Source organism: Eubalaena glacialis, chromosome 1 (genome assembly GCF_028564815.1).
Source record: "Eubalaena glacialis isolate mEubGla1 chromosome 1, mEubGla1.1.hap2.+ XY, whole genome shotgun sequence".
Taxonomy (NCBI): Eukaryota; Metazoa; Chordata; class Mammalia; order Artiodactyla; family Balaenidae; genus Eubalaena; species Eubalaena glacialis.
The window spans coordinates 48,904,713-48,918,049 of record NC_083716.1 but is presented as its reverse complement, the minus strand read 5'-3'; the positions used below and the strand labels follow the sequence as shown (position 1 = coordinate 48,918,049).

At 47.9% G+C, this 13,337-nt stretch overlaps 1 protein-coding gene across 1 annotated transcript in view; it reads left to right on the top strand.

The window, feature by feature from the left end:
- The window catches only part of WDFY4 (WDFY family member 4), a 250,641-nt gene that overhangs the window by 80,507 nt on the left and 156,797 nt on the right, over positions 1-13,337 (top strand). The window contains exons 24-26 of the mRNA XM_061196332.1: positions 6,216-6,368; positions 10,485-10,558; positions 12,594-12,755. Of these exons, the coding sequence (XP_061052315.1) occupies positions 6,216-6,368; positions 10,485-10,558; positions 12,594-12,755 (389 nt within the window). The remainder of the gene's footprint in view (positions 1-6,215; positions 6,369-10,484; positions 10,559-12,593; positions 12,756-13,337) is intronic.

The window sequence follows — 13,337 nt, the reverse complement described above, 5'->3', positions numbered from 1 at the left end:
CTGGCACCTTTCACTGCTGAATTCAGGAATCATTTGTGGTCCCCCCACTTTGCATCTAGCATGATGGCTAAGAGCCTAGACCATAGAACTAGAATGCTGCGTTTGAATTGAGCCTCTGCCTAACTTACTACTTAACCTTGCCTGAGTCCTGAGTTATTAACCCTCTCTGTCTCGGTTTCTCCACCTGCACGATATGATCTGTCATATCTCCTGTATCATGGGGTTGCAGTGAGGACTAGATGATTTAATACAAGTGAAGGGCTTAGAATTATGTCTGGCCCAGAGTAAGTGCCCTAGAAATGTTGGCCATCTTTAGTTCTTAATCTCTCTGTGCTTCAGTTCTCCTCTGTGTAAAATGGGAATAATAGCAACACCTATTTTGTAGGATTGTGATAATTGAGTTAATATATGCTGAGTGCTTAGACATGTGCCTGCTCAGAGTAACTGCCGTGTGTGTGCACTGTCATTGTTATTGCTATTTACTGTTCATAATGTCAGACGAGTTGTAGACACTGTCCTTCAGGAATGCCCTGCCTGGCTGGGAAGCAGCCAAGAAAGGACTCATGGAGGGCAGGAATAGGGTCAAAGCCTAGACAAGGTCACTGGGGCACAAAGGCTGCAGTTTCCTCCTGGGCACAGTGGGCGCAGGGGGAGGGCCTCCCTGTCTCTTCGGCCCCCGAGTCAGGGTCTGAGAAGAAAGCTGTATGGGGTCACGTGAGGCACCCCCCTCTCACCTGCACTGCTGCCGCAGCCAGACAGCAGCCCCTTCCTCCTGCCTCTCCCTCAGGGTCCACTGACGCCAGTCACAGTTCTACATTAGAGACCTGATGACCCCTCTGCCTCGTGCAAACCCTTCAGACACGTCCGCTCGTTGATACAATATCCCAACTCTTAAAGGCCTTTCTAACTGGCTACCAACCTGCCCTTCCAGCCCCACCTCCCACCCGGCCAGCGTTTCATACCCTACACTCCTGTGTCCTCAAATCCCGTGTGGTCACGGATCACTAAACACATAGTGTGACCCTGTGTTCCTGTGCCCGCGGTTTGTTGATCATTTTTCCCAGGTACATTCCTTCTTGTTTTCCCAGGTCGAGCTCCAGTGGCAAGGGGGGCATCTCCCCTGAGCCCTGCACTGCCCGTGTGGTCGTCTCCCGGCCTCTGTGGCACTGTGTGTGTGCCCAGGTCTGACTGCTCCCATGCAGTGCTGTGACAATCACTCTGCTCATCTCCATCAGGCTGTAATGGTCTGAAGCGCTGGGCTTTGCTTGTTCTTTGCCAGTGTATTACTGAGACCAGAAAGACTCAGTAAATATCTGGGGAATAAATGAATGGGTGTGGCCAGATTTATATCAAAATGCAAGTATTGAGGCTCCTGGTATATAACAGTTTTCTCTGATTATATTGTTAAAGGCAGTAGTAGTGGGATTTGTCCCAGTTCAGCACATGGATGTCCGCTCTGGCTAGGGATTTTAATAATTACTGTGAGCATTTCTAAAAAGGTCCAAAGCAGTTCCTGCTCTCGTGGGTAGACCTAGAAGGATAAAATAAGACGAATACCAAAATAATTTTAGTACAAATCAAATGCAACAAGTGTCCGAGATTCTCTTCCAGAGCTACCGCAGTCTCCATGACCCGGTGGTTACCCTCCGTCTTCCCAGAACCCCGGAGCTCCTAAGAGCTGGGCCCTGTTGTGTTCACCGTTGTCTCCTCACTGCCCAGTGCAGGGCCTGGCACGTCTTGAGTTCTCAGTGAGTGCTTGTCGCATGAATGCAGTGCCTTGAGAGCGTTAATGTGCTCCAGAGCTGCCGAGGTGGCCGCATCACACTTGGTAGAGGAGTCACAAAGAGCTTCTTTAAAAAGAAAGGGGATCGGAGAAGGCCTAGAGGACTGGATTGGCTGAGTTTTTCAGAAAGAGATGGTAGAGACAAAAAGTGGCCCTTGAATGGAATCTATTTACTCAACTCATATTGACTGAGCACCTCCTAAGAGCCAGCCACAGTGTCAGGCTAGGGATACAGATGAATAAATGGGTTTAGTCCCTCCCTCCGTGGAAATTTCTGTCTGACTCAGTCTGTTTAGGCTGCTATAAAAGATACCATAGATAGGGTGGCTTAAAAGCCACAGAAATTTATTTCTCAGAGTGCTATAGACTGAGAAATCCAAGACCATGGTGCTGGCAGATTCGGTATCTGGTGAGGACCTACTTCCTGTTTCATAGACAACCATCTGTCTGCTGTGTCCTCACATGGCAGAAAAGATGAAGGAGCTCTCAGGGGTCTATTTTATAAGGATACTAATCCCACTCACGAGAGCTCCATCCTTATGACCTAATCATCTCCCAAAGGCCCTGCCTCCTAATACCATCATACTGGCGATTAGGTTTCAATATATAAATTTTGAGGAGATACAGTCAACCTACAACATTGTCTAATGAGGTAGAGAGAAAAATATTATCACGAGACAAGGACTCCCAAATAGTTTGAGTAAAGAACCCATCAGATTCAGAGATTCGTTGTACCTTTACATGTGAAGGCAGAAGAAAAAATTTTAAAACTCTTATGGCTTACAATAGAAATATTTCAAAAATTTATGTATTCAGGGAAAGAGGTAGTGGTAGAGAGGTGGGAAATGACAGGTTTGAGTAAAAAAACAAGATTTTTATTATTTTTTTTTGCCTTCCCTGACTACTCTTTATAAAACAGAACCCCCATCCTACCTCATCTCTTTCTAGACACGTTTTCTTGCTTTGTTTCTTCCTAATGTGCATGCCCATTTGGCATGTTGTATAGGTACTTGTTGCCATGTTTGTGGTCTGTTTTGCCCCTAGACACAAGCCCCATGAGGACAGGACTGGGTTTGCTTGTTCATTGTTGCATCCTAAGAGCACATGGTAGACAGTAAGTGTTCAGTAATGATTTTTGGAATGAATCAGTGAATGAAAACGAGGGTCTTTAATTAACTGGCTGGCTCAGGAATGGATTTAATCATTTTTTAGACTTTTACTCTGTATTCATCTGTTGGTTTGCTGATTGGAGAGCATAACCCTTCCTATCTGTTATTTCTATCAAACTTATTTATCATCCTCTTGTCAGACTAGGTGACATCCAGCCAAGTTTTATAAGATGGATTTTCATAACATGGTAAAGATGGAGGATGGTGTTCTAGATTAACATTATGAACACTTAAGGGATCCAAGATGGGTTCCTCGACATGGCTGGGAGGAAAGTACAATTGCAGGCAGGTGCACAGCCTAGATGGAGATGGAGGGAAGGGTCAGAGCCCCGCCACTCCAAGGAACATGGATCTTATCTCAGAGGTGATGAGTAACCATTCATAGGCTTAGAACAGGGAAGTGGAATGAATGATGCTTTAGAATGACATTTGACACCTGTGTGGAAGATGGTTTGAAGGGTCAAGATCGGAGACTGGATAGAATCCAACATTATGTGAGACTGCATCCCGGATCTGGGGAGACTTGGAGTCTTTGTGAGCAGTCTTGGCACGTAACATATGAAAACAGCCAGTGCTGTGCACCCAGAGTGCTGCCAAAAGGAAGGAATAAGACATTTGGGACATGCTAAGTGTGAAGTGACTGTGAGACATCAGAGGTAAAATATCAGGTGGGATACCCAGCTCTGGAGTTCAGAAGGGCATGCTTGGTGGGAGGTATAGATGTGAGAGTCATCAATATCATCATGATGGCATTTAATCTAAGGAAATTGATGAAACAGCCAAAGAAAAGGAGTAGTGAAAGGAGAGACGAGGACAAAGGAGGAAGCAATGAGGAACTAACCAGGTAGAGCTTGGAAATATGGTGAAAACCCAACAAGGGAGGTTGAGAGGGAAGAAGGAAGAGAAAACAAAGAAATGCTTTGTCAAAGAATTTGAAAAATAAAGTGTTTTGAGGAGGTGGGCATAGTCAAACAATGCTAGCTATTGATAAATAATGCAGCAAACTAAGGACAGAGAAGTCCCTGTTGGACTTGGCACCTGGGAGTCACTAGTGACCTTTCTAAGGCAGGTGGGCAGGAAGAGGCAGCAGCCAGCGGAATGGGGTTGAGAAGAGAATGTGAAGTGAGGATGTGGAGCCTGAGTGTGTTGATAGTGCTTTCTGTTTTTTAATTTTTTTTATCTTTGGCTGCGTTGGGTCCTCGTTGCTATGCATGGGCTTTCTCTAGTTGCGGCGGGTGGGGGCTACTCTTAGTAGCAGTGCGAGGGCTTCTCATTGCGGTGGCTTCTCTTGTTGCAGAGCACGAGCTCTAGGCACGCGAGCTTCAGTAGTTGCAGCACGCCACGAGGGCTCAGTAGTTGTGGCGCTCGGACTCTAGGGTGTGCAGGCTTCAGCAGTTGTGGCTTGCAGGCTTAGTTGCTCAACGGCCTGTGAGATCTTCCCAGACCAGGGCTCGAACCCGTGTCCCCTGCATTGGTAGGCAGGTTCTTAACCACTGCACCACCAGGGAAGTCCGATAGTGCTTTCAAGAAGTTTACCTACAAAGAAGAGTAGAGAAATGGGGCCCAAACTAGAGGGATTAGGGTTCAAGGAAGGTTATCTTTAAAAGGAGAACTACTAGGGCATATTTTTCGGGAAGAAAGTGGCAGAAGAGAGAAGGATGGATGAAGCTAGGAGAGAAGAGCTATCCCAAGGAGCAGGTGAGGGGTGGGTCCCAGAGGCCAGGTGAATAGAAACCCTGCTTGTGACAGGAAGGAATGCAGTGCAGGCATTTGTGGATCAGATGGTGGGGAGATGAGAGTGTTCACGTCTGATGGGTTCTAAATTCTCAGCTGTGTACTGAGTCAGGTGGTGGAGGGGAGGGAGGCTGAAGGAGAGAGGAGAAGAGATGAGATCATCATCTTTAGGATGAGGAAAGCCAGCTTACTAAAAAAAGAGTTGGACTGCCAGGCCAAATTTGACATTTGACACTATTAATGTAAAGTGAAACCAGTCAGCCTGAGTGATTTTTCTCAAGCAGCTTTCAGCCATCCTAATTATGTCCTGGTGGGGGAGTGGGGATATGCTGAAGAAGTGACTGGAACAGTCTGAAAAGATATTATTTGCTGATTACAATTGTCTCAGTCAGTTTGGGCTGCTATAACAGAATACTATAGACTGGGTGGCTTATAAACAACAGAAATTAATTTTCTCACAGTTCTGGAGACTGGGAAGTCCAAGATCAGGGTGCCAGCATGGTCAGGTTGAGTGAGGACCCCCTTCTGGATTGCAGATGGCCCACTTCTCATTGTATCCTCACATGGCAGAGCAGAGAGAGGAAGAAAGCTCCCTTGTGACTCTTATAAGGGCACTAATCCCATCTGTGAGGGCTCCACCCTCATGACCTCATCTAATGCTAATTATATCCCAAAAGACCTGTCTCCAAATACCATCATATTGGGGAATAGCGTTTCAACATATGAATTTGGGGAGGAACAAACATTCAGTCCATAACAACAAGTGAGACTTCCTAATGACACACTGGAAGAGCGTGTCTGAGAGGACAGGAAGAAGGGTGGACTGTGTCAGATACAGGCGTAGGGAATTGAGCTGTGGATGAGCTGAGCTGAGAATCCAGATGAAGTTGATGAGAACCCAGATGCAAGTGGATGGCGGGTCAGCCTGACTTTTGTGTGATTGAGGTCAACAGAGACATGAGGCTAGGTGAGGTCTGTCTTATTAGTCTCTGAGATGAGTGCAGGCCACTGGGATCCCAGTGCCTCCAACTCGGTATGGATGCTTGCGTGTTGCCAGTTTCCCAGGGCCTGGCACAGCAGAATGCCACGTCTGTTGGCAGCAGCCTGAAGTGAAGCTGATGTAACTGGGTTCGTGGGCAGGTGGTGGCTTCCTAGTGATATAGCAACATCTGTAGGATGGGTATGAATGTAGGATTCAGTAAAGGAAAATGAGAAAAATACTCAGAAATGTAGAAAGAAACCAGGAGAAGGTGGCATTCTGGAAATCTGTAAGATTCAGGAAGGAGCCGGGGGCCCACAGTGAGAGGTGAAGCCTCAAGTACAGAAAAGCAGACACTGGTGGGGAAGCAGCCACAGAAGTTGGTATATGTTTTCCTTCTGATAACAAGGGAATGGAAGAGGTAGCACCAGAGAGCGGAGCGTTTTCAGACTGGGCTGACCAAAGGTGCTGGTAGGAACAGGTGGGTGGGGGAGAAAGAGCGGTGACGATGCATTCACGAGGAAACTGCTTTGTGTTTTAACCTTTGCAGATAATGGCATTTCTCCTGAGGAAAAAGACCTGTTTCCTAAACCATCGCATTTTTCAGCTGATCCTGTCCGTTGCCGGCACCGCAGAACTGGGCTTTGGGTCCTCTGCTATCACCAACATTGGTGTCTTCCAGCACATCCTCTGCAATTTCGAGGTAAACTGGAGACTGGTCACTAGCCCTAAAGGAACAGGTGTGTGATGGTACAGAAAGCCTGGAGCTTTCTCTAAACCCAGCAGGTCAGCTTCCTCGATGGTCAAGATGGTAGTGAGAGAGAAAACTGACAAGGCTTTGGAGTTCCGAGGCCTTGGTTAATAATTAACTCCTACCACCAATGGGCTGTGTGGCCTCGGGCACGTCTCTTGACTTCTCTGAGTTTCAGTCTTCTCATGTGTGAAAGGGAGACCATCTCCTCTCCCTCACCAGGCTGGTGTGGGAGCCAAATCAGATAGTATCTGGAAAAGGATTTTAAAAGTGTAAGCTTCCATATATAAGAAGGATTTTAAAACATACCAATTCCTTTGGATGGTGCTTTGCTGTTTATAAATGTTCCTTTAAAGGGATGAGTGAGAGATGCTGAGGGCACACCTGAGGCTGAGTGAGGAGTACTGCACAGACCTTTGGGTGGATAGATCCATTCACGAAGCATCATTTACTGAGTGCCCACTAGGGTCGGGCACTGGTGTGTTCTGGAGACATGGTGATAACCAGGATGCAGCCCCTGCACGCAACGATGGGGCCCAGGACACGACAAAGGTGGTGCTACAATGTGCTGGGTGCCAGTGAGGGAGGCACAGGGCATCTGGGGAGTGGAAGGAGAGGACAGTCAGCTCAGCGGATCCGGGCTCTGGGGCTGAGTTTGACAGAATGTGTTCAATGCGGGAATATTTCCGGTGGAGTGGATGCTATTTGCTCACATGTGGGGATGAGAGCAACCATGGGCATTTGAGAGCAAGGGGCTTGGGGCACCTGTAGGGATGTTGTTGCAGGTAGAGGTGAGGCTGGAGGGGGAGGGAGAGAAGACAGCGGAGGATGGCAAGCTGCAGGGCGCACACTTTAGCCGGTACATGGAAGTATTTTAAAAACTGTTTATTTTAATTAAAAAATAATATGTGTTTGTTATAGAATATTTAAAATTACAGAAAAATGGAAGAAAAACTCCTCTTTCTGAGACCCAGACAACTGTTCATTCATTAACTTTGAATGCATCCCTTTTTTTGTACTTTCTATGCATCATATATGTATTTTTTAAAAATCATAGTCATGATCATAGTGTAGGTATTATTTCTCCCAGCTTCTTTCATGAGCTAATCTTGATACCAGAACCAGAAAAGGATAGTATGGGAAATGAAAAAGTACAGGTCAATCTTACTCATAAATAAAAGCCACAAAAAACCTAAATGAAATATTATCTAATTGGACCAGGCCAGGATGAACACCCAGACCTGGATCTGCAGATAGATGCAAGGCTTGTGGGGGAATCCAGCAAGGCCTGCGATACGGGCTTCCTGTGCACGACGGGGAAGCAGATATGCACAAATGGCTTTACCACCCTGGTAAACAAGACGGCATGCCTTGGCAGCACTGCTGCCCCTTCCAAAATGCTGCGGCTGTGCTCAGGCAGCTTGGCTCCACAACATCATTGCCATCAGCCCAGCCCAGGAATGAACCATGCAGGAACCCACCATGCTCCCACTGCCTGTTCCTGGAACCACCATGGGCACCACCCGTCCCCTCCCTGAATAAACTTACCCCTCAGCTGAGCCAGTGCTTTTCTCACTGGGGTTAAGAAAATAGGCAACCAATAAAAACAAGCAAAAAGATGCTAAAAAACCACACTAAAACAAAATGAAATGAAATAAAATTTTTAAAAGATTGGGAGGAGAGAATTTCAAAAAGAAGAAGAGTTTCCCCAGTGTCTGCCTACATCAGGCAAAGTAAGGGCAGGGCTGTGTGGGTTGTGTTTGGAGGTCACTGACGGGCCCAGTGAAGAGTAAGTGGTGGGGTCAGACATGAGGTGAAGAGCGGGGAGGAGGCGGGAAGGAGGCAGTCAGTGGGCTTTTGAAGAAGAAAAAGAGAGAGAAGAAAATAGAAGGAGGAGAGTTTCAGAACTTAGATAGGAGACTTGAGCAGTGAAAAAGGGGTGGTTAAAATACCAGTGTGAGAATCAAACTGACAGGACAAGTCCTTCAAGGAAAGGGAGGGTTTGGAGACCAGAGAGTGGGTTACAGGAGAAGGCGTGTGATCCTTGATGACGGGTGTGCAGCAGGGAGGGGCAGGAAGTTGAGAAGCTGGAAGGGGCAGGAAGTCGAAGCCATGCGTGTCTTAGGCTTGTGGTCTCAGAAAAGGCCGCCTCTTTCTGAGAGTGAGGTGGTCCCAGGGGTGGGGAGAGAACAGAATTTGATATTCAAACAAATTTAAGCCAGGCATCTTAATGCAGTCTTTAGTACAGGGGTTATGTGACACAGGATGACAACCACAAGATTCAATTATGCATGTTTCCCAAAATTCAGACAGTTGGTATTATATAAAGTAATTTCTAAAAGAGCTAGGCAGCCTCAAATGTGCTGTGGCAACTTCTTATTGTTCTAAAGCTCTGGAAAAGAAAACGGGGGAGGGGTATTCTTTTGTGGGAAGGCTAAGGGGTACCACAGGGTTCCTGTCTTACTTTCTCAGCTCTTCCAGCTCCCGACACAGAGCCTGGTGTATCATTTGCTCATGATTGCCTTCATTGATGAATGAATGAATTCCAAGTATGCAAAGCTCTTGGCACCCTCTTGAGTATGTTGGGATGCCATGTCTGGCTACCCCTACCTCTCTGGGAGCCACATCGATCCACACCAGCTCTCTCAAATGGCAGCTGCCCCACCTCTGTGTGTACTGGGCAGTGGCTGTGCTTACAGGAGCTGGAAATCTGTCAGCCTGTTTCTGGCTTAAGAGTGATACACTTATCTTACTTTGGTTTACTTTGCATTCACTCTTTTAAAAAATGTAATGGATCCTTATTAAGTGCCCACTACATGGCATGTGTGATGCTGGGCCCTGGGGATTGGGGAGGGACAGTCTCTGCCTTCCTGATAAACTTATGTCCACTGAGACTCTTCTGTTTTCCCCAGTAAGTAAAAGGATGGAGCCATGGCCACCTGCTTGGTTCAAGTGAGGTTGATTATTGACCCTCTGGGTCACTGTCTGCAGGAGATGCCTGTAGGGGAACACAGAGAGGAGGCAAGAGAGTGGGCTTCATGGTCAGACTGACCAGGCTTTGAAGCCAGTCTCTGCCAATTAAAAACCGTGGGGCGCCAGACAAGTTACTCAGTCTCTCTGAGCCTCACTGTTCTTATCTACTAAGCGCAGATAATGATATCGTTTTAGGACTTTGTATGATGCTTCTTGCCTCGAGCAAATGGTACCATTTGTAAGTGTGAGCTCTTTTTGCTGCTATATGAGTGCACTCTTATAATCCTACATCTGAACCTTATAGATTCTGGGCCTTAGGAAATGTCAGCATTTAGATGAGAAATAGTAGAGCTCTCTAAAGGGAAGTAGAAATGAGACATGAAGGCACACCATCACCTCTGCCCCAGAAGGATGGGGAGCAGCTGCATTTTGTTTACAATGAAGAAAGCAACCCGAGTGATAAAGTTCACTCTCAGAATCTCAGTGCATTTCACAGCTGCATGTCACTCACAATTCTGTTTACAGGAGATGGGAACATGGGCTGTGCTGCAGGTTCTATAGATAGGGGAACTGAAGAAACTGCATGCACAAGTTGCTACAGCATAAAACCTGAGAGGTGGGACTCAGCTTCTAATTCCAGTCCTATCACTTGCGGGTGGTGAGGTACCTGTCACTCAGTGGTCTGTCTCAGCCTGTCTTTTCACATCTCTGAATTGGGAGCACTGGTATTTGCCTTGTAGGATCCAATGAAAATGAGATGTTGTTTGGTGTGTGGACACACAGGTTGCAGGGCCCAGGGTGGGACACACGTAGGAGATGGTTAGTGCAGGTGTCCTTGGTTAGAATCTAGACCCACAGTGAAGCTCCAGAGAGCAGCAGAGATGGGGAAGATAGGAATGGTGTTTGCACTTGCCCCTGGGGGAGGTGCCCTCTACTTTCTAGCTGTCAGGAGAGCTAGTCTGATTCCAGAGCTGGTAAGCTGTGTTAGTGATTCCGAGCCAAAGGAGACCACACGCAGCACCGTACCTGCTCACGCTGCCTGGAAACCCTTCTCTCCACACACCTTGGTTTCACTGTGTTTGTTCTGTCTTCCAGCTCTGGATGAATGCTGCGGACAACTTGGAGCTCTCTCTCTTTTCCCATCTTGTGGAAATCCTTCAATCACCAAGGTAAGCTGGGCTTTGGCAGCCTGGGGGTACAGTCAAAGGCTTCATGCCAAGAACAGGACTGAGAGGACAGGACAGCCGGTGGTTCAGCAACCACGGCCTTCTCCCCGCCCAGAGCACTGCGTCCCCAGGTGGTAGCATGTCTGTCTTAGTCTACACAGCTGCTATAATGAAAGTACCATAGACTGGGTGGCTTACAAATCACAGAAATTTATTTCTCACAGTTCTGAAGGCTGGAAGTCTAAGGTCAAGGCTCTGGCAGATTCAGTGTCTGGTGGGGACCTACTTCCTGGTTCATAGTTGGCTGTCTTCTCACTACAACCTCACATGGCAGAAGGGGTGAGGGAACTCTCTGGGGTCTCTTTTATAAGGGTGCTAATCCCATTCATGAGGGCTCCACTCTCATAACCTAAGCATCTCTCAAAAGCCCCACCTCCAAATACCATCACACTGAGTGTCACTTTTTGAATTAGGGCTCTTTTGGTTGCAAGTGGCAGAAATACAACTCAAACCAACTTAAGGAAGGAAGAAAGGGAGGGAAAAAAGGAAGGTGGAGAAAGAGGAAATTTATTGGCTCATACAATTGACTGAGGCAGATCTTCACATGTTGTCTGGATGATGCTCATATTACTTTATCTGAGATCTGTCCCTGGTCTCATCTATGCCTTCTTCTGTGCTAACTTCATTCTGGCTGGACATCCTCACAGCATGTCCTCTGCTCAGCGCAGTCAGCAGACTGGGCTTCTTTTTCACTCGATAGTCCTAGCAATAGGATGGAGTCTCACAGGGCCATCTTGGGTCATGTGGCCAGGCAGCATGACTTCCCCTCTGGCGCGGGTGGAGGGGAGTTAGAAAGAGGTAATTCCCAAGGAAAACCAGGGATTGTGGTCAGAATATGGGAGAAGGGAGGCAGGGGTGCCAGCCTATCAATCCACCTCCTTCCTTACAAATAAAGCTGTTCACACACACCCCCACCCGCCTCCTCACATGTCAGCTGTTCTAGAGATCATTAGGACCTCAGTGTTTTGAATGTATTTGCAACCATCTTTTCATGCAGCCGTTCATGATGGACTATCTATTATAAACCCACTCCATTCCACACCAGTTCTTAGTGCTAGAAGTTCAGAGAAGGACAAGACATAGCCCTGTGGTGAAGGAATACAGAAAAGCAGGCTACTCAGTGCTGTGATTAGAAAGAGCACAAAGGACAGTGGGGACTTATAGGTGATGAATGCACATCTTCCCATTGAGCCCATGAGAGCAAGTCACACGCAGAACTGGGCTGGTTCTGCCTCTTTTGTGTATCAGAGATGTGGCACTCGGCAGAATTCAACACAGTAGTACTGAAAAGACAGTTCAAGAAGGAGCAATCCACCCAAATTCATTCTCCTCCACCTTTATTTTCTCTCTCACTTTCCACTTTCTTTCTGTACCTATTGTTTTCTAAGAGACGGACACTCACCCTGGAAGCTGTTTTCTTTGGGGGAGTAGAATTTACTGGAAATTGTATTTGCGATTATCCTAAGGAGGGAGTGCGGAGGCTTGAATTCTGTCTCTCTCCCCCTTTGACTCTCAGCGGCGTGTTCATCCACTTTGTGGTTTGGGGTGGGCAGGAAGACGCACACCCAGATGGGCTCGCGGAGGCCCGCGCTCCGGCTGTTGGGAAGTGCTCCGCGGTCACACTCCAGTCTGCTCTCTTTGTTCTGAGTTTTCTGAGACCAGCATTAGTTTTCCCTGAGGCTTGGAATTTAAAAGTCAATAACTGGGGTTGTCTTTGAAGGCAGTTTTCAGGGGTGGGGGTGGGGGTGAGGGGGTGGAGGGGTGGAAGGGCACCGGGAGGCTCATCCCCAAGCGACTCTGGCACTGGGCAGACACATATTCGATGGGTGTCTGACAGCGTTTTGACGAGTTGCCAAGAGCGCATCGGAGTCAGAGGGCCACGGAGCAAGCCCAGCCGGTGGAACCTTTTTAGCAGAAACACAGCAAATTTGGTTCATTCCAGTAAAAGCTTTTACTGCCTCTCTCCTGGGCTCGCCAGGGAAGGACCCCGGAACGCTGAAGTTGCTCACCAGGCGCGGCTTATTCCCAAGCTCGTCTTCCTCTTCAACGAGCCAGGCCTCGCCCCCTCCAAGATACCCACCATCATTGCCATCCTGGGCTGTCAGCTGAGGGGCCACTTCAGCCTCCAGGACTTGCGCAGGTACTGCGCCAACTCCCCGGGGGAAGGGCAGAGCCTTGGGGCTGTTTAGTGAGGGAACGTAGGCGCCAGCTCTCCCCTGACCATGCTCAGCCCAGCAATACTGCCCCTTCAATGCAGCAGCAGGTTCTATTTCCTTGGAACCTCCTAGGAGTTTCTCTGTTCAGGGCGGAGAGCTGAAAAAAGGGGTGGGTCCGCTAGACTCCCCAGCAGGGCTGTGTGTTCACTGCTCCCTGGTGCTCGGACACACCTCCTGTGCCAAGAACTCCAGAAATTCCGTGAGCGCAGGCATCCTCACCGACCAACGACCCAACCTGCCTGCCTTTTGCAGACTTCCCAAAGGATAGTCCCCGCTGGCAGGACATTTCACCTCTTCTGTCCTCATCACTGTTTGTTCTGTTGAGCTGGCAGAGCCAGAGTTAGCTGCTCTGATGAATCCTGACAGATCTGAGAAGTCTTTGGAAATATCACATTGATCACAGAATAATGCGATTCCCCTCAAACCCTCCCTTGAAGCCGCATTTAGGTGGATCACTGTAGAAAACCTTCACGTGTGTTTAGGAGACAGGGGCTGAGCCCAGATTT